Source organism: Siphateles boraxobius, unplaced genomic scaffold (assembly GCF_051911475.1).
Source record: "Siphateles boraxobius isolate OS27281-9 unplaced genomic scaffold, OSU_SipBor_1 16, whole genome shotgun sequence".
NCBI lineage: Eukaryota > Metazoa > Chordata > Actinopteri > Cypriniformes > Leuciscidae > Siphateles > Siphateles boraxobius.
The window spans coordinates 2,781,152-2,802,294 of NW_027508766.1; the positions used below are offsets into that span (position 1 = coordinate 2,781,152).

General features: G+C 43.1%; 1 protein-coding gene across 2 annotated transcripts in view; it reads left to right on the forward strand.

The window, feature by feature from the left end:
- The window catches only part of ar (androgen receptor), a 132,786-nt gene that overhangs the window by 102,391 nt on the left and 9,252 nt on the right, over positions 1-21,143 (forward strand). Inside the window, exons 4-6 of one of the 2 annotated variants that reach the window (XM_077231103.1) lie at positions 12,749-13,027; positions 14,178-14,322; positions 15,046-15,176. In XM_077231103.1, the coding sequence (XP_077087218.1) occupies positions 12,749-13,027; positions 14,178-14,322; positions 15,046-15,176 (555 nt within the window). The other variant, XM_077231102.1, reaches the window with a different exon arrangement.

Here is a 21,143-nt window from a genome sequence, read left to right on the forward strand (position 1 = left end):
TGCATTTTAAAATATTCAAATAAAAACAGTTATTTTAAATTGTAATCATATTTCACAATATTACTCTTTTTACTGTATTTTTATCAAATAAAAGCAGTCTTGGAGAAGACAAGACAAAGCAGATTTATAGCGCTTTTGCTCTTTTTACTTTGCTCATACAAACAACACATATGCTTTGATGATGATCAAATTCCACCATACAACGTTTGCAAATCGCTTTATTTTTTGTTTAACATTACATATTTAAAAGGATTTTCTCTATAAATTACTGATAAATGGGAGCCCTGCTAGGAGATTTTGTGTTTGTGCAGTTTTACTTTGCTATACTTTGGATACAATTATGACAGAACCTGACTTTGTAAATATTTGGTCACGTGCTCATTTAGGAAACTAATTCAGTTTTTTTAATACTATAAATGCAAAGTGTTTTTCTTTTAGGGGTAGGACTGTGGGTATGTCTGTAGTCATTATAATTAACTTATATAAAAAATTTAAATCTATGATATGCTTTCTTGTACATAGTTTAGTAAATGTGTAGTAAATGTGCAGTAAATGTGTAAATGTCTGTGTATTGAGCATGGACTAATTTAACAGTCAGATTAAATAAATGCATGAACTGTTAAAGAATATTAATGACTTTATACATATTTATATAGTCACATGCATTAACTCTATGACAGCCCTAGTAAAAAAATATTTGATCTTCGGTTTAGGAATATCGATGGGTAGTAACAGTGAAAATGTACCTTTTAAATTATTTTATAGCTTTGGCTTAAATTTACAGCATAAAGTATGTTTTGCATCCTGGTCGCTGGCATGGGATGTTGGTTGCTGGTTTGCTGGTCCCCAACCTGGGATGCTGGTTGCTGGTCCAAGCATGGGATGTTAGTGTACTGGTGGACCAGCATATGTTGTCTTTTGCCTGCTGATATGATCCTAGCAAGACCACAAGACAACTTGCGTAGGTGTTATATACCAAGAGAATTATCCAATTAATTGTAGACGAAAAACAGAAAAAACACGTTGCAGGTTACATGTTTATTGGTACACAGCAAAGTCCTCTGTGTTAAATGAACACAGCTCAGTTTTCATATGGTCCCAATCTATAGAGAGTAAACTTAACACTGAAGCACTGGTGCAGTTAGTGAAATAAAGTAGATTTACTCTACAAGTGATGATTGACCAATAGTGATGACTCCTGCAGTTAACAAGCAGAATCAGTGAAGATAATAAGTGATGGGCCAGTCATGAACGAATCTTTAATATGACTCGGGAGTTGTCTCAGAGAGTGATTTGTTTATTTTGTGTTGACGGCGCATGCGCAACATTGTATAGGTTCTGTAGAGGAAACAGAAATGATTATTATGGGTGGTGATGGCGCAGTGGATAAGACGCAAGCCTTTGGTGTGAGAGACCCGGGTTCGAATCCACTTTGAGACACCAATGTGTCCCTGACAAAGACACTAAACCCCGAGTTGCTCCAGAGGCATGCGACCTCTGACATATAGCAATTGTGAATCGCTTTGGATAAAAGCGTCAGCCATATGAATAAATGTAAATGAGTAGTTCACCTTTCGAGTCTTCAGGTTTGAGTCTGTGTTGTTCGTTCATCCGGTGACAGCCCATAGAGGCTATGCTGTCTGTACCAGAAATAAAAATGATTAGTTCACCTCACGAATCTTCGGGTCTGACTCCTTTGAGTCTTTCGTTCTTTTGTCACGTGACATGACAGCGTATATACAGAAATTAGTTAACATGAATAATTCCCAAACTTCCTTACAAACAAGAGCGTAGTCAGCTTTTTAACTCTTACAATTACATTATGCGTTTCTGGTCTCAAATTGTAGCACCAGTTGTCTTTTGCTTCGGAGCCGATCGGTGTCGATGTCTCTGAAGAGTGTTGAAGTTTTCAATGAGCGAGTGTGTCAGTGTTCTTCTGGAAGACTCTCCCAGTGCAGGTGGTTCTATAGCGCGAGTGCAGCGGTGATCGCGAGCTTCTGAGCTCTCAACTACTGTTTTAACAGGATAATTTCTGTGTGTTTGTTGACGGTTGGTTAGAGGGCAAAGAAGTGAGTGCTTCACTGTTTCAGTTCACTTGTTCAGTGTTGCCGCGGTCATTCCCCGGTGACGGGTCCCATTTCCTGAAAGAGCAACACGGGTGTGTTTGCGTCTTTTTCAAGATGTCATTCTATCCCTGCTTTTGTGGATGCTGTCGTTCCCTGTCCCCCTCTGACAGTCACAATGGTTGCATCACGTGTTTAAAAAAATGTATATATATATATATATGGATGGAGGATGGAGGATCCTCACAGCCCCCCCCCCCCCCCCTCGCCTGTGAGTTCTCATCAGTTCCAACGGGCAGAGTTTACAAAGCCTGTGGGCGAGCCACCTCCTCTTTGAATGCCATGGCGTTGCTATAGGCCAGGATACTCATGGACATGCACGAGGGTAGCCCAGACCGTGCCCTCATAGGTGAGCTCTGCACTGCAACTGACCTCGTCCTCCGGGGCACTAGCATTGTGGTGTGCGCGATCGGTCTGGCGATGTCCACTTTAGTGGTCCAGGAGCGCCATCGTTGGCTCAGCCTGGTTGATATGGCGAATGCGGACAAGGTTCGGTTCCTGGACTCCCCATTTTCCAGGTTGGGTTGTTCGGCGACGCGGTGGAGAACTGCGCACAACAGTTCTCTGCCGCCCAAGCACAGACGGATGCCATCCGGCACATCCTGTACCTGCTGCCCGCTGCTGCCTCCACCCCGCTGCCGGTGACAGATACTCCGCCTGCTCGTCGTCGAGGGCTTCCCCCTGCCGCCGCTCCTACTCCTGCTGGGCCTCCACAGCAGTTTCCACCTAGGCCTCAGTGTGGAGCCAGCCGCAGGCAGGCAGCCAAGCCTGTGTCAAATGCTGCCAATCCAGGTGGCAAGCGTAAGGCCAAGCACCCCTGACACAGGCCACCCAGGGATGGGAGCTCTTCAGATGGTTACTGTTCCGCCACTCACTCCACGGAGTCCAGTGGTACCCAACTCAAAAGAAAGAGCAATTTCTCTGTTCCTAGGTCTCAAAAGGGCCAGACTGGCGGTATGCGACCCTGTGAAGCCTTGCACCCCTCACCCCCCTCTTGTATTGCCGGCTGGCAGCTGGATGTGGTTCGAGGACCTGGTCACGCCTTCTCATGCACCGCCTGCCGTCACGTGGAGACAGTTAAGTGTTGTGCAACACACTTAGACCCCGCTTCGGGACGCCTTCGGGGCTTCCGAGTTGGGTCCCTGTCCTCCACCTCGCTACCCCACCCCGGGTACGTCTGTGGTACATCTGGTTCCCTGGCCCGGTTGCAGAAGCCTAGAAAGTGCTTACCAACCAGTCCAGTCGGTTCCTCCGTACCATCAGACTCGGCTGTACGATTCAGTTTGCCCGGTGTCCGCCCAAGTTCAGTGCTGTTCGTTACACTTCAGTGTTGAGGGAATGTGCCCTGTCATGCACGCGGACATCGCACTCCTACTGGCAAAGGATGCGATTGAACCATTTCCTCCAGTCGATATGAAGACCAGCTTCTATAGCTCGTACTTCTTTGTACCCAAGAAATATGGTGGGTTATGGCCAATCTTGGACCTGCGACTCTTGATTCGGGCCCTGTATAAGCCTCCGTTCATGTTGCTGATGCAGAGATGCATTTTCGAATGCTCCATCCCTGAGATTGGTCTGCAGCTTTCTACCTGAAGGACGCGTACTTCAGATCTGCATCCTCCGCAACGCTTGCCATCCTGTGTTTGGGTCAACTGGGAAAAGAGTAATCTCACCCACGGCCTGATGATCTCTTTTTCCGGTAAGGAGCTGGACTCGGTCTGGTCGGTGCTTTCTGAAGTGAGAAAGGATCTCACTGAAACCTTTTCAGAGGCTCCTGGGGCATATGACATACGCAACCGCAATGGCTTCCTCCATATGATGACCGCTTCAACACTGGCTTCACGGCCGAGTCCCAAGGTGGCCGTGGCAGAGCGGCACACTCGGTGTGACAATCACCTAGCCTGCCGCCAAACCATCAGCCCATGGTCAGACCTTTGTTTCTCCTGGCCAGCCGCCCCTAGAACAAGAGTCCACTAAACACCTGCTGAGGGGCCACATACAACAGGCATGCAGTAACGGGGGTCTGGGCGGGCCTCCGACTGCATTGGCATCAACTGCCTCGAGTTGCTGGCAGTACACCTTGCTTTGAGATAGCGCTGCTCAGCAAGCTTGGACTGGTCTGTACAAACACTGCGACCGTTGCGCTATGCTTCCTCAGCATGTTGCAACTCGCCCGCCTCCTCCTCCTTGGAGTCAGAAGCTTCTGAGGTCCCTTCATTCCACTTAATTTTCCGGCCTGCTCAATTGTGCCGCCTACTAAACCTCACGACAGCCTGGGGCCCAGGGAAAAGTGGAAACTCCATCTCCAGGCGGTCCAGCTATTCAAGGACCACTTCGGGGCCGCACAGTTACATCTGTTTGCCTCTCCAGACTCGTCCCATTGCCAGTCATTTTACTCCATGACTGAGCGGAGTACCCTCGTCATGGAAACACTGGCACACAGCTGGCCCTGGGGCCTCCACAGAGATGCGTTTCCGCATAGATGCGTAGTGAGCCTTCTTGCACAGCCCTGTGCTAAGTCAGGGAGAGATAAGGAGCAGGTCTTGCTACTTGCTCCTTATGGCCCAACCGGACCTAGTTCCCCCGAAATTATACTCCTCTCGACAGCCCTTACTGACCCATTCCTCTGAGACAGTTCTCAGGGACGGTGCACCATTGGCAACTCCGTCCAGACCTCTGGAAACTCCATGTCTGGTCCCGAAATGACGGGACATGGAGGTTTTTGGTGATCTACCACAAAACATGTCATAGACACCATCACTTCTGCGAGACCACCCTCTACGAGGTATGCTTATGCCCTGAAGTGGAATCTTTCGTTGAGTGATGTTCTTCTCTCCGGGAAGACCCCCGAAGATATTCGATCTCTTCCATGCTTTCTTTCCTGCAAGATGGCTTGGGTTAAGCGCTGTCTCCCTACGCCCTCAAATTGTATGTTGCCTCTATTAATTGACGCCCATCATGCAGTGGATACAATCCATGGGGAAGCACGAATTCATCGTCAGGTTCCTGAGGGGAGCAAGGAGAGAATCTGCCTACTCTATACCCTCTTGGGACTTACCTCTGGTGCTACTGCACTCAGAGACCTCCCCTTGAGCCACTTCAGGCAGCTGAGTTAAAAACCTGTTTTTAAAAGAACAGTTCTCCTGCTTGTTTGGCCTCTATCAAAAGGGTAGGGGACCTGCATGCATATTCGGTCGACGAATCGTGCCTGGAATTCGGTTACCTGAGACCCTGGCCTGGATATGTGCCCTAGGTTCTTACCTCTCCCTTTAACGGGACCAGGTGGTGAGCCTACAAGGAGGAGGCAGACCCAGCCCTGGCTTTTCTCTGTCCCTTCCACTCCTTGCGGTTATAGCTGGACAGAACGCAAAGCCTCAGGACCTCAGACCAGCTCTTGTCTTTTACAGAGACCAGCAGAAGGGAAGGCTGTTTCCAAGCAGAGGTTGGCCCACTGGATAGTGGTTGCCATCCTCTTGGTGTGTTTACCCAAGGTGCACCGTGCTCACCTGGGCCTCTCCAAAGAGAGAGTGTAGCTCCTTCCTCGGCGTTGACACAGGGTGCCTCACTGACAGATGTTTTAGAGCTGCGGGCTGGGCAACACCAAACACGTTCACTAGAAAAATAGCCTATGTGTCAAACCGGTTGCTTTTTGTGGACTCCCTTCACATGAATCCAGTTTCACTGTAAGCCCGGTTCGAAAATTTGGCTTGCTGGCTGCGCCATTCTCCTCCTATGGACTGGATACATACACCAATCTTGCTCCAGTAGAGTTCCCCTTTAGCCGAACCCTGTTGAGGTAACAGAGACGTAGTCCCTTCACCACTATTTCTGGACCACCGCTGACTCCAGGCTCCGCTTGGCTCCTCAGTGAAAAACAGCTGGTGCGTGCATCCACTTCCGCATTTATACCTGCGCCGCAGGGCGGAGTGTGAGATGCAGATCTCGGACGCCAATGTGCATTGGCTCGTTTTAACAGTACTCGAAGATGACTGGCTCCCTAAGCGTGATCCCATTCAGTCGACATGTCGACTACATCTCCGTTCCCTCCTTCAGGGAGCGAGGGTTACATGCGTAACCGAGACGTTACTTGATAAAAGACAGAACGACTCGAACCCTAGGACTCGCGAGGTGAACTAATCAATTCTGTATCCGGTACCGACTGCATAGTTTCAGCATATAGGGCTGTCACGTGATGAACGAACGACTCAGATCGGGAGGTGGGGTAAATTAACAGACTGCATAGACTGAAGATCCAGATAAGCAAGGAATTAATCGTTTCTGTTTCTCATAATCTGGCCTTGTCCTTGCGTTGCAATTTTTTTCTTATTCTAAATGTGATCAACATTTGATGTGTTTGGGGAATTTGGCTATTAACATGTACCATTTTAATTATATTCTGCTGAAATGAATGAAATGACTTGAAAAAAGATTTGTTCATTTTGATGAACAAGATTCAAAGGTCCAAGTCAGTAAAATGATCCAAACTTCCCATTACTAGAAGACAAGAGGAACAACAAGAACAGAAAAAAAGAGAAGAGACTAGCTAACAACATAAAAACTAGATGAAATCAACTGCAAATAAAATTTAAATCTCACCAGAGGATGTACAAACAACTCCATCAACATCATCACCATGTTCACTTATTGTAAACCATGGCTTTATTCTTTCATATGGTACATGCATAAATGTTGTTGAAGTTTGTTTGAAGTCACCGATATTGTGATTAGTGTTCCCGTTAGTTGGGCACTTGGCCACTGGCTTGGGTTGAATACAATTTTTGAATTTTTTATTTTATTTAATTTTAAAGGTGCATTGCGCAACAATTCATGTTAAAAATACACGTTTTCTAACCCATACATGCATAAACAATTGCCTGATGGGCTGAATGAGTCCTTCTCTGATCACTGCAATTGCCTCTATCATCCTGTACAGTAAAATAAATAAGAGGGATTCGGGTTCGAATTTGAGACTGGGCGTGACGTCATGCGCGTTCACGCTCACCAGGCTATGTCTCGCAGGTTTGTGTATTCGCCGGCGCCGCCATTTTCCGCATCAGCGAAGACAACTCATGCGTCAAAGGTAGAAGATGGATTCAAAGAGACCGGCTTGTAGTCCGTTCCAAACCCCAACGCAAACTCCACGTAAAGTAAAGAAAAGAAATGTTTTGTCTAGTGCCACCAAAAGGTCCAAATTGGAGTCAGACAGGCATCGGAGTAAGACGAGAGTCAACCTCGGGAAGGCATTCAACAAATGGAGAGATCTGCGGTCTGCTCTTGGTCTCAAACGGGATCCTCAGTTGGCTTTTTTCTTGATAAAACGGTAAGATATAGCCCAGTCTCTAATGTTTGATACGGCCAATCTATGTATGACAACAAATGACGATGCGTAAAATGTGTAATGCTTTAGCGTAACCTAGATACACGTACAATCAGAATTGGTTTTACTACCATTGTTAGTGAACAGTTTCATAAACTAGGAATTGTGTTCGGAAGAATAGTACAACATGAAACATAAAACATATCCAATAAAAGATGCTAACTATGTTTTTGTGTATGTCCTACCGGTAACGTTAGCCTTGTGTCCATTGCTAACATGCTATGGTGTTCATGTCATTGACTAACAAGGAAGAACCCCGTTGCATTGGCTATATTGTATTTTTCGGTAAAAATAGCAAATTGTTCCCGTGAATGTGGTACATTTTGTATGTAGTATATATGAGGTATGTGGGAGCTCGTATTCTATCAAAACGAGGAAAACGTAAAATATTTTGGTATTGTGATTAAATACATGTTTTATTCTGAACGTTGCAGGAAGGGAAATACAATGGTAAAGGGGTAAATATTTTTACTTTACTCATACTGTTTAGCAGACTAACTATTTACTAAATAAAGTATTGACACATTTCACATTAATGTTTGTCAGTGTGTATTGTCCCTGTCAAAATATCTACTAAATAAATCAGCGCTACATGTAGTTTAGTGATTAGCAAAACAGTTCAAGATTCTTGAGTGTGATATAACATGCTGAAAAAATGACCGATAATTAGACAGAAATTTTGAGTAAATTATTACAGAAAAAGGATGTATTGTTATTGGAATATTCTACTTAGCAGATCAATAACAGGCTGAACCCCGCAAGTCTGCGGCGGATTAGCCTGTTTGGCTTTTATGAAAACGTCATGGTGACATTTGATTGTTTATTACCTTGAGACATTTGAGTGAACGTTGTTGACCAACCGTGTATGGTATGATTATTATTTTGAGCTTTTGCGAAGTAATCAATTATATTGTTTATGAATGTGTTTCCATAACAATACAATCATAGGTGGATACAGTAAAAACATAAACAAAGTTTACTACTACCCCCGTTTTTCCCCTCACACATAAGAGTATTTTACTCAAATGTCTTTCCTTCCATATATTTGAAATGACTTGCAGATTTATAACTTTATTACCACTGAAGAGATTTTGGCTGTACACCAAAGATCTGTGCGGCAGATGCTCCTTCACTTATGAACAGCTCGTTCTCGTGCATGCGTGCGTGTGCGTGTGGTCCATGAGCGTGCACAACTCTGGCTGCAGTTTCGCTTGTCGCCAGAGGGGGCGTAGTTCTGCAAAAACTCAGAGACCTGCGTTTTGCACCTTTAAAATTTTATGAATTAACATTCTATCACTATTGTCTACAATTTCTCAGGCTCATTTTACTATGTGTCTTTTGAAATCAGTAACTTACAGCTGGATTTTGACACGAAAGTTCCCAAATGAGCATGAAAGTCTTTAAAAACAGTTTCACTTTCAATTTAGAGCTTTCCTTATCAAGTTGCTATTAACTGTCTCATTGAAAGAGCTCTCTTCTTATAATCCCTGTTATTGAACAAACTGCTTATGATTAAGATCATAGCTAAAACAATTAAAAAGTTCAGTTCTACTTTCAACAGAGGGAACATAGTTAGCATAGTAAAAATACGTTATAATTATATATCACAATAAAACATGTTTTAATCTTATATTGTTTTTTCCTTTACATCATTAATGTGTTAAATAGAAAAAACTATATTTGTCCCCAAAACACTTCTTGCTTACAGACAACTGGCCTCCTCACACTCAAACCCACAAGTCCATGCTGGTGAACCAGCTTTACCAGCTCCGTTTAGCTTGAGAACAGCATGACTATGCTGGTCCACCAGCCAGACCAGCACTAACCAGCGTAAGCCAGCCTGGACCAGCATAGAATTTATGCTGTATTTTTTTGCTGGGTAGTCATCTGATTTCAGATATTTATTAAAATGACAAAGGTAGAGGTGGACTAACCAAAAAATGCATTTTTGTTCACGTAACCAGAGTGTAAAACGTAATTTTTCAATGCTCCTTTTTATCATGTTGTGTTGTTTATATCTTTAATTTAGTAGTATTATCACATCACATTTGATTATATTTAAAATTCAAACTCAATATGATTTATGAGTACAAAAATCAAAATACCAAATTCAGCATTCACACAAAGGTGAATAGATTCTAAAAATTATTATCTTTTACATCTACACTGTGCATTATTTAGGTAGTTTTTATGGTTTATTTGGTTTTGTTCATTCGTTTTTGTTTAAATGTTTAGTTGTGCAACTAAAGTTCCTGTTGACAAAAACAAATAGTAGACAGCAGTACACAAGTGTGGTTGTAAAACCGTCACACACAATACATCTGTTTGTGGTAAATGAGCTACTGAACAGAGCAGATGGTAGCGGACAAACGAATTGTCCAGCCCTCTTCCTTGACACATTTGAATTCTGTGTCTGTAAAAACACTTGAATAGTTTCACCTTTCGGGCTCAAAAGACACCGTGGATCAGTTTACAACTAAATGCATCCTATCTGTTTCTCGCTTCCACATATTGTTACGCTAGCTAGAACTCTTCTTTTTCTCCACCTTTCTCTTTTTTGTGTTCAAATTATGTTGTTATTGTTGTCTTCATTTATAAAGAGCTCAGAAATAATGAGTCCCAGCTGTAATGTGATCAGCTCCATCAGTTCATTCAATGCCATAATTTTGCAAATGATTACACCTACTCCAAAGTTGTGATAACCATACAGAGAAATAGCACATCCAAAGAAATCAACATCACATAAAATAAAATAAACCCTGACAGGATGATCAGGTGTTGCATCATCCTGCAGTTCTCTGATACATCACTTCTATCACCCTGACAACTGCCTATTTTGTGATTTTTAGTATGTTAGAATGTAACATGTCTTTTTCTGTTTGGAGGTGTTTTTATTTTTTATTTTTTGCTCACTAAAGCCTATATGTGACCTGCTCATTTTATATACTTTATATATTTTATGTACTTATTACATGTGCTAAGTATAAAATTATTGTTTTTACAATAGCCTCTGAAGATAAACAGTTTTTGACAGAATTGAGAGATTTATTTCGAACATACTGCATATTAAATACTTACCACATTAAAGAGCGGCAGAATACATTTTTTCATTTTAAAATCAACATTTTCAAAGCAGACATTTTTGGCTTATAATCACGTTTCTCCACAAAACAAGTATTCTGGAGTTCTTTGTTTATTAGTTAATTTGTTAGTTTGTTCATTCTCACAAATGGTTCTGTCAGTTCATGCCTATTGTTTTAAACACTTTAAAGACTGAAAACTTATAGCATCCAGTTACGTATTGCAGAAAAGTCCCCAAACTGTTTTTCTGCCAGTGAGTCTTTATGCACAAATCTGTCATTTTTGCTTAAAGTTCACATCAGTCAAAACTTTTTTACAGATTCTGAGTGGAGCCCAGAATACCAAAACTCGGAAACAAAACATTTTCTCTCAAATAGCGGTAAACTGTTCACTTATCTGTGGCATTCGCTATTGAGTGCTGGCTTCTCAGTCATCTGTTAAGTTTTAACACATTCACCTCGTTCCTCCAGTTACTCTTCCCAGTCTGAGAGGATTTTGTCAGCAACGCCATTTACTCAAGTATTCATGCACCTTCAGAGAAACACCATTGAATGACATCACTTGTGTTTTGAAAGCTTTAGGTTACCCCAAAGGAGTCACAGTTTCCCTTTAGAGATAAAGTGATGTTGCATCTTCTCTCATGGGTGGACATTACCTTTTTAAGAGTACTGGAGATGGACTTACTGTTGTTTAAATTGGCATCTGAAGCCATCGCTGTGCAAAGCTGATTTGCCTGACTGGTGTCTATTTCCGTGGACTGAATGTTAACATTACAGAATATGTAAAATAATAGGTCTTTCTTATAATGTTCAGCCTGTCTACAGCCTATTTGAAGCTGAATCAAACTCAGACATAAACTTTAGATCTCAGTTCTACTCCATACTGAAGACAAAACAAAACTGCAAATCAAGGTACAGGAGATAGTGTTTTTGTGGTATTTGCCATCTACATTATATTTTTGATTGTAATTGCTGAGATGGCAGGTTAATGTGTCTTTTGAAGAGAGAAGCACGGTGGTGGAGTCTTTGGCATTTTGCCACGCAAACCCATAGGCTTTTGGTAAACCACCTCAGGATAAAGTTGTAATCTTACTCTCTCCCCTTTTCTGTCGCTTTACCACACTTTATATTAGACCACAAGCAGAGAGGCTCCGGTCTCTCGTCAGCAAAATTGGAGCCTCCTTTTTGTGGGGATCTGAGAGGGCTGAGAGTAATTTTCACTTGAGTTTGTCCTCTTAGCCAGCAACGAAGAGCTTTTTAGGCATTTAAATCAGTGGCCTCACAAATGATTCATTTTTTTTTCTTAATAGAGGCTGTTTTTTTTTTTGGATCGTGTTTGTAATGCACCATTAAAGTCTGTGAGTTGTAAATCATCTCAACCGATAGTCTTTCATTCCTCACCCTAACGCTGCCCATTGAATAATGAGCATCTCTGATTTATAATTCAGAGTGGAGACCATGAGTGTTAAGCATCATAACAGAACCACAGGCACTCACTAGAGCAGAAGCAAAACTGTTGCTACTGTAGCAACTAATTAAAGCGCAGTACTCTCTCTCCTTCTCTCTCTCACACACAAACACAGACACACACACGCATATTTACATCTTCATTTAAAGCAATTTATTAGCAGCAGCATTGGAATACAGATGGTTTTGCTCTGTTGTGCATAGTTAAAAGAGGGAGGAAGACGGGTGTTTCTGGTGAAAGAATGCACATCCGCAAGTATTAGGTGAACGACAAAAGTTTTGCATTCTTGAATATATGTAGTACTGCTCCACAATACTGAAATACATCAATGCAGTTACGCTAATCCTGTCAGGTCGTTTGTTGTAGTGTCAGCCGAGGGAAAAGCACATTGTCTCGGGTGTGTTTTGCAGTCAGTAATCTTTCTTTGTGCTGACTTGCAGAAGATAATGTGGCATAGAGACTATCCGTTGCAGTGCAGGTTTTATCCTCTGTTGTATAATAGAGATATTCATGAGCAGAAATAGGATCATGCCAGCCTCATTATTCAGAGACCACCTGGTTCATTGGCTTCTAAATAATATGTGCTAGATAAAATAAAGATGTGTTCGAGATTGATATTGTGTTTTTGTGCAGGTTGAATTTACAAAGCAATACTCCCACTCTGTTTATTACAGTATATTGTTTTTGTTCTGTGCCGCAGCCCGCAAGCTGAGAAAGATTGGACAGATGAAAGGTACGGATGAGGTCGGCTCCGTTCAGGGCCCGTTAGAGCCTGTCCAGTGCCTGTCGCCCAAGCCCTGCCTGACGTTCCACTCGCAGCTGATCTTCCTGAACATCCTGGAGGCCATTGAGCCAGAGGTGGTGAACGCCGGCCACGATCACGCTCAGCCTGACTCGGCAGCTGCTCTCCTCACCAGCCTTAACGAGTTGGGAGAGAGGCAACTTGTCAAGGTAGTGAAATGGGCCAAAGGACTTCCAGGTAATTTAAGCATGTCAAATTGTCATAACTCATTTCAGTTTCAGTTTCATTTCAGTTTTGCTTTTTAGATTGCATTTTTTTATCTATAAGTTTATTTTAAAATATATAAACACTGCTTTACTGCTTATAAATATTTGAAAAACTTGTTTGTACCAAATCAGTAATGTGGTGCAACAACATGCAGAATTATGTAGGAAATAAAAACATAAAACAACAAATTATATCACAGAGATGACCCCTGCAGACCCTCATAGCCTCCTAAAACCCTTTTTTATGACAAGACAAGGTTAGTTCAAGTTGTTAAATGTCCTATGATGTACAATATATATTCAATGTTTAATGAAAGTATTACTTTTTTCTGTTTAAAAAAAAATGAAACCAATATAAATACAAAGAGTACACTAAAAAAAAAAATTTTTAAAAAGATCCTGCCTGTTGATTCATGTCAGGACATCAGTGGAGTATTATTTGGGTTTTTTTTTTCACAGTGATTTAATTATGGTTTTATTTTCAATTGAAAGGCTTGAGAGTACGTGTTGTGTAATCTACTTCCCTCTAATGGCTTCGATAAAGGGCGTTTTGAAAAGCAAAGTCAGCTTCAATCCTATTTAAAATGTGCCACCGGCAAACCATCAAATACTGAGAGAAAAGTAGCAGGAGGGAAAGGGGTGTTTCTTGACACAAACCATTTTTTTTAAACCTCATTTTTGACCGTGTGTGATGGAATTAGGTTGATGTGATTAGTTGCGGTTCTCCAATGTCCTTTTATTGATAGCAATAATAAAACTGTAACGCATTTTAATCTGCACTGAAGCTAATGGTGAATCTGTTTAGAGAAAAGTGACATCAAGTTTTAGCCCAGGAACGTGCAGCATGTTTCCCCTTATTTTCCTGACAGCAGTGCATATGCTGCCTGGTCTTCTACAAACTCAGTTTTTGTTTGGTTCAAGTTGATGTACTAAAAATCCTCGGTTCAGATAGGCATGCATATTTTTTTCTAAGTAACGTCAGATTAAGTCTGATTCATAGCTTGAGTTGGCGGAATTGAAATAGAGTGTTGAAAAAATGAAGTTAACATCTCCCAGGCAGCTGACAAACTGTGAGCTATAGGCATCAAACACAAACCACAAATATCTCTCCCATCTTTCAGGTTTCCGTAACCTGCATGTGGATGATCAGATGACAGTCATACAACACACTTGGATGGGAGTGATGGTCTTTGCTCTGGGTTGGAGATCCTACAAGAACGCCAATGCACGGATGCTGTATTTCGCTCCAGACCTGGTCTTCAATGAGTCAGTCTTATTCTCTTTCATATCCGCCCTGCCCTTATTTGCCTATTTTCTTTTGTGTCCGGCACCCATCTGTGTTTTGCATTGTTGCCTCCTCTCTCTCTTTTTCTCTCTCTCTCCCACTCTTTCTCATTCCATTTCCTTCTTCTGTCCATTTGTTCGTCTTGTAAATGTACTAATCCATCTTTCCTCAAACTCATTTTTCTTTCATTTCTCCTTAGCGGCCCTCTCTCTGCCTTATTCCATCTCTTTATCTTCCTCTCTCTCTCTCTCTGTCGAGCAGGTACATATCTTGTACTTCATGCACACAATAACAGTCTCGTCGTGGAGACTTCCAAGATTCATTTATAATTTACTGCTGGCTTATTATGGTGTGGAGGATCTTTGTCACAAACACAATCCCAGAAGAGATTGGATTTTTTGGGGAGCACACATGCTCTCAATGGCCCTTTTCACCAATATCTGAAATAGAAGACTTCCTTACTAAATGCATCTTGGCCATATCCCATACCAGTACTGCCGACAGGAATTGGGTTTTAGGCAAGAAATATATTTCATTTAGTAGGAGATTTGGGAGTCATTAGATGACTGACCGCATTATTCAGTAATACTGTATGGTAATTAGCGGATGGGAAGTTCTTTCAATCTGAAATTTCCAGATGTTTCTTTGTTTGCTTCTCTCTCTCTCTCTCTGTGTCTGTCTATTAATCTGCCCTTGTCTGTCAGTCGTAGGATGCATATCTCCAGCATGTACGAGCACTGTGTTCAGATGAAGCACCTCTCGCAGGAGTTTGTGCTGCTGCAGGTCACACAGGAAGAGTTCCTCTGCATGAAGGCCCTCCTCCTCTTCAGCATCAGTGAGTCTACTTCTGGGTCTGTTTCTGTATCTTCACACACAGATTTTAATGCCAGAGTACTCATAGATATTAACAACTAATGACATTATATATGCTTGGTAAACTTTTCTAAGATGAAATGAGCCAAGTCTGACAAGTAGCCAGTTGTAAACACATAAAATGTCTTCTCTAGAGAGCTTCTAGACCAGGTGTATTCAAGTAAAGTTCCAAAAAGGTCATTGTCTGGACAATACTTTTTAGGAATAGTAAATACCTTTGTAAAAGAAAAAATCCTAAACAATCCCCCCAGAGCCAAAGCAGTGATGTCTAAGAAGTTTTACCAATATTTACCAAAAAAAAGTAAATATTTCTCCCAACTGGATATTAATATAAAAAGTTTAAATCAGATGTTTTATCATGCATTTTTTAAAAAATGTTTTTACATTTAGACACCTATGTGTATGGCACATAAAAGCCTTGGGACTGAGGAAACACACTGGGGGTGCAGGGTGTCACGGTTATGGAGTTTTATATTCTGTTTTGTTTTGTTCCTGTCTCTCTGTTCAGTTAAATTTTTGTTTTCTTTTTCACTGATTATCTCCTCGTTTGTTTCTATTACAAATAATTATCACCTGTCGGTCATTATGTTCGTCTTGTATTAAAACTTCCTGTTTTGTTCAGTCCCTTGTCGGTTCTCGTATGTTTATTGGTTTGCTATTCCTCCTACGTTTCCCTTTGTGTTCCTGAATATTCATCTTCTTCCACTTATCCGGGGCCGGGTCGCGGGGGCAGCAGTCTAAGCAGAGATGCCCAGACTTCCTTCTCCCCAGACACTTCTTCCAGCTCTTCCAGAGGGACACCAAGGCATTCCCAGGCATAAGGGACATAATCCCTCCAGCGTGTCCTAGCTCTTCCCCGGGGTCTCCTCCCGGAGGGACGTGACCGGAAAATACCTTCCCGGGAAGGTATCCAGGAAGCATCCGGAACAGATGCCCGAGCCACCTTAGCTGGCCCCTCTCGACGTGGAGGAGCAGCGGCTTTACTCTGAGCTCCTCCCTAGTGACTGAGCTCCTCACCCTATCTCTAAGGGATCGCCCAGCCACCCTGCGGAGAAAGCTCCTTTCGGGCCGCTTGTATCTGGGATCTTGTCCTTTCAGTCATGACCCACGGCTCATGACCATAGGTGAGAGTAGGAACGTAGATTGACCGGTAAATTGAAAGCTTCGCCTTGCAGCTCAGCTCCTTCTTTACCACAGCAGACCGCTACATCGACTGCATTACTGCAGAAGCTGCACCGATATGTCCGGCAATCTCCCGTTCCATCCTTCCCTCACTCGTGAACAAGACCCCAAGATACTTGAACTCCTCCACTTGAGGCAGGAACTCTCCACCAACCTAAAGTGGGCAAGCCACACTTTTCCGACTGAAAACCATGGCCTCGGATTTGGAGGTGCTGATTCTCATCCCAGCCACTTCACACTCTGCTGCAAACCGTCCCAGTGCATGCTGAAGGTCCTGGTCTGATTGGGCCAGCACGACAATATCACGACAATGAAATCATGTGGCCCCCAAGTCCAAGATGCACAGGGAACAAGTCTGTCATACTGCCGGCAATACGAACCAAGCTCCTGCTCCAGTTGTACAAGGACTGGACAGCCCTTAGCAAAGGGCCCCTGACACCATACTCCCAGAGCACCCTCCACAGGACGCCTGGATTGGTTGGGCAAACTCCCAGCACCCTGAAGAGGGTATAGAGCTGGTCCAGTGTTCCGCGACCGGGATGAAAACCACACTGTTCCTCCTGAATCAGAGGTTCTACTATCGGCCGAATTCTCCTCTCCAGTACTGTCACGGCTGTATACTTTGTATTGTGGTTTTTGCCGTGTCTGGGTGTGTTTTGCTCCTCCTACAGGTGGGCTGTGGAGCTGAGGGGGTAATCAGGTGGATTGGGTGCACCGTTGCACAGGTGTGCCTGTCAATAAAAGCTTCCTGTTTGGCGTCCTCAGGAGAGCGTTCCATTCTGTCACATCGATCCCTGGCCAGGACCGAGATGTTGATCGGCGTTGCGGCGTATTGCGAAAGCTTGAGAGAACTTGAGAGACAGTTTTTGTCACGAAGAATGTGTAAATAAAGAGAGTATTGTAACCGCCGTAAACGTTTCTTCCTCCTTCATTGTTGCTCCCTAGTAAGGGCGTAACAATTGGGGGCTCGTCGAACTAAATTTGTGTTTGGATTCGTGCGAATCATTTTGAAAAAAATAAATAAAAATGTCTTTGAAGGAGGGTAAAAGGTAGGATAATTTTGAATTGATGTTTGAATATATGTATATTATCCGACTATTTGTGAATTGAAAAATTGGAACGCTCCATTAATTAGTTAGGTTCTAGAACATAATTTGTTGGGGGTATTTGAAGAACAAACCTTCCTGGTAGGTTTAGTGCGTGTCTTTGGGCACGTAGTTTTTATTTATTTTAGTTTGTTATTTTTGGTTGGCTCGGGGCTTAGAGCAGTTGTCTCGGGAGCACATCCGAGGTTTGGGGGGCGACTCAGCCATTGGTCGTCTTCCCAAACTTGCGGGATTTAGTGCGTAAATACCCGGTCTTGGGCCAACTGAAGACTGGGGTTGATTTAGTTTTATGGGATGGTTTAGTTTCTTTAAATAAACCCTGATTTGTCAAGTAAAAATTTTTTTTGATATTTATTGAGCGTTTGTTTTGAAAGCGTGATTATTGGTAATTATGGCTACTGATGTTATTGAAACATTTTCTCAGACTCCGTCTGAGGAATTGTTAGAGGAAATGACCAAAGAGCAATTGATAGAGCTAGCTGCGCATTATAAAATCGAGCTAACGTATAATCAAAAAAGGTCAAAAGACGGAATTAAGTTAATCGTTGAGACTGCGCTGTGTGACCTTGGAATCTTGAGGAAAAGATCGAAATGGCCTGATTCAGCAGCGTTGCCTGCCGTAGGTACGCCTCTTCCAACTACTCTTCCGTTGTCTGCTTTAAGCACACTTTCATTTGAGCAACAGAAAGAGTTGTTGATGATACAACATGATACTGAGTGTGAGAAGCGTCGCTTGGAGAGTGACAAGGTACGTTTGGAGTTAGAGTTGGAGGAGAGCCGGCAACAGGTAGAGCAGCAGCGTTTACAGATTGAAAGGCATCGATTAGAGTTACACGAAGAAGGTAAGCCAGTGGGAGGTTTTGATACGGAGTCGACGAAACTGAGTGTCGCTCATAATTTACGATTAGTACCGCCGTTTAATGAGGCTGAGGTGGAGATTTTTTTTCTCCTATTTGAGCGAGTCGCAGTAGCGTATAAATGGAGTGATGTTGAACGCGCTATGTTACTTCAATGCGTTTTAACAGGTAAAGCCCAACAAGCCTATTCTACGCTATCTGATGCTGACAGCCAGAATTATGAAGCAATTAAAGCGGCAGTGTTAAAAATTAATGAGCGTGTGCCAGAGAGTTATCGGCAAAAGTTCCGTACGTTACAGCGAAAGGTGAATGAAACAAATGTTGAGTTCGTAAGAGAGTTGACTGTGCAGTTTGATAGGTGGTGTACAGCGGCAGATAGTACAGCAGCTGATAAGCTGAAAGACTTGATTTTATTTGAACAATACAGAAATACACTTCCCGAGATGATAGCCACTTATGTTGCGGAGCGTCAGGTTAAAACCGCGTCAGAAGCTGCACTGCTGGTTGATGACTGGGAAATTATTCATAAACCCCGTGTTAATGAATTCAGTCGACATCAGGTTCATACACGGGGAAATTTTTCCGTTGTCCCTGTGGGTACAGCCAGGCGTTTTTTAAGAAAAAAAAATTCAAGTGACGTTGATAGCTGTAACTACTGTCTGGATAAAGGACATTGGAAGTCAAATTGTCCAGTGCTTAAGTCAAAATTTGTCAGACACGCATATTCCACGAAGCCTGCTGTCCTGGCTACTTCAGTTTCTGTATTAAATCAGGCCGGTACTTTGGAAGGAATACCAGTGGTAGCACCCAAGAATGTAGAGAATCACCAGCAGTTATTTGAACCATTTATTTCTAATGGCTTTGTGTCGCTTCCAGGTAGTGTTGATAAAGTAGCAGTAAAAATTCTCCGGGACACGGGGTCATCCGAGTCGTTTATTTTGGAGTCGGTGTTGCCCTTTTCAACTGAGTCGCACACTGGTAGCTCGCTTTTGATTCGTGGCATTGGGCTTAATACATTATCCGTACCCCTGCATAAAGTTGATTTAACCTGTGAACTAGTGCATAGGGTAGTGGCTCTAGGAATACGCCCTATTCTACCTGTTGATGGTGTTTCACTGATTCTCGGAAATAACTTCAGAGGCGTTTGGGTTAATCAATCGCCCTCTCTGATTGTGACTGAGGCACCGTCCTGTACTGCTGGTCCAGATAACAGTGCGAGACAGTATCCGGAAGTGTTCGTCGCGTGTGCAGTGACTCGTTCTTGTGCTCAACCAAGGGTTGAAGGTAAAATCAGTGACGCTGAAGCCTGTTTCGTTTTGAGTGATTATCCTATTGTGGTTTCTCGTGAAGAGTTGTCTACAGAACAGCAGAATGATGAGACATTAAAATCTCAATTTGAACAGGTTGTTGACAGTAATGAAATTCGTGACAGAGGGCAAGGCTATTTTATTGAACAGAATGTTCTACTGAGCAAGTGGTCCCCGCATGCTATTGATGGTATGGGAGATTCTGTCATTCAAGTCGTGATACCAGTAAAGTTTCGTTCGTTAGTGTTGAAAATGGCTCACGATCAGCTCGCCGGTCATGCGGGTGTACAGAAAACGTATGACAGAATTCTGCGTTACTTTTACTGGCCTCGTGTTAAAAAGGACGTTGCCAGTTTTATTAAGACCTGTCATACGTGCCAACTTACCGGCAAACCGAACCAGTCGTTAAAACCGGCTCATCTGCGTCCAATTCCGGTTGTATGTCAACCGTTTGAACACCTTATTATTGATTGCGTCGGTCCTCTTCCTCGTTCGAAAGTTGGAAGTGAGTACCTGTTGACCGTGATGTGTCAAGTTACGCGTTATCCAGCTGCGTACCCATTGCGCTCGATAAATACAAAATCTATTGTGAAGGCGCTCCCTCAGTTCGTATCTATTTTTGGGTGGCCGAAAATTATTCAATCGGACCAAGGAAGTAATTTTACTTCGAAATTGTTTGCGGAGGTGTTGTTCGAGCTGGGTATTAAACACAATTTGTCAACAGCGTATCACGCCCAGAGTCAAGGGGCACTCGAACGTTTTCATTCAACGATGAAATCACTATTGAGAACCTACTGTCTGGAAATGCAGCGGGACTGGGAAGAGGGTCTTCCGTGGTTGATGTTAGCAGCCAGGGAAGTTATGTATAGGCCTATACTTAAATGATATTTGTTAGTGCGGTTATGAATGATTATTGTTGGCGGAAACTTATTAGTTTCCTTTTCTTAAGGGGATAAGTGTCACGGCTGTATACTTTGTATTGTGGTTTTTGCCGTGTCTGGGTGTGTTTTGCTCCTCCTACAGGTGGGCTGCGGAGCTGAGGGGGTAATCAGGTGGATTGGGTGCACCGGTGCACAGGTCTGCCTGTCAATAAAAGCTTCCTGTTTGGCGTCCTCAATGTGTAAATAAAGAGAGTATTGTAACCGCCGTAAACGTTTCTTCCTCCTTCATTGTTGCTCCCTAGTGAGGGCGTACCAAGTACCCTGGCATAGACTTTCCCAGGGAGGCTGAGAAGTGTGATCCCCCTATAGTTGGAACACACCCTCTGGTCCCCCTTCTTAAAAAGAGGGACCACCACCCCAGTCTGCCAGCCCAAAGGTACTGTCCCCAACTGCCACATGATGTTGCAGAGGCGTGCCAGCCAAGTCAGCCCCACAACATCCAGAGACTAGAGGTACTCAGGGCGGATCTCATCCACTCCCGGTGCCTTGCCACCGAGGAGCTTCTTGACTACCTCGGTGACTTCAGTTAGGATGAT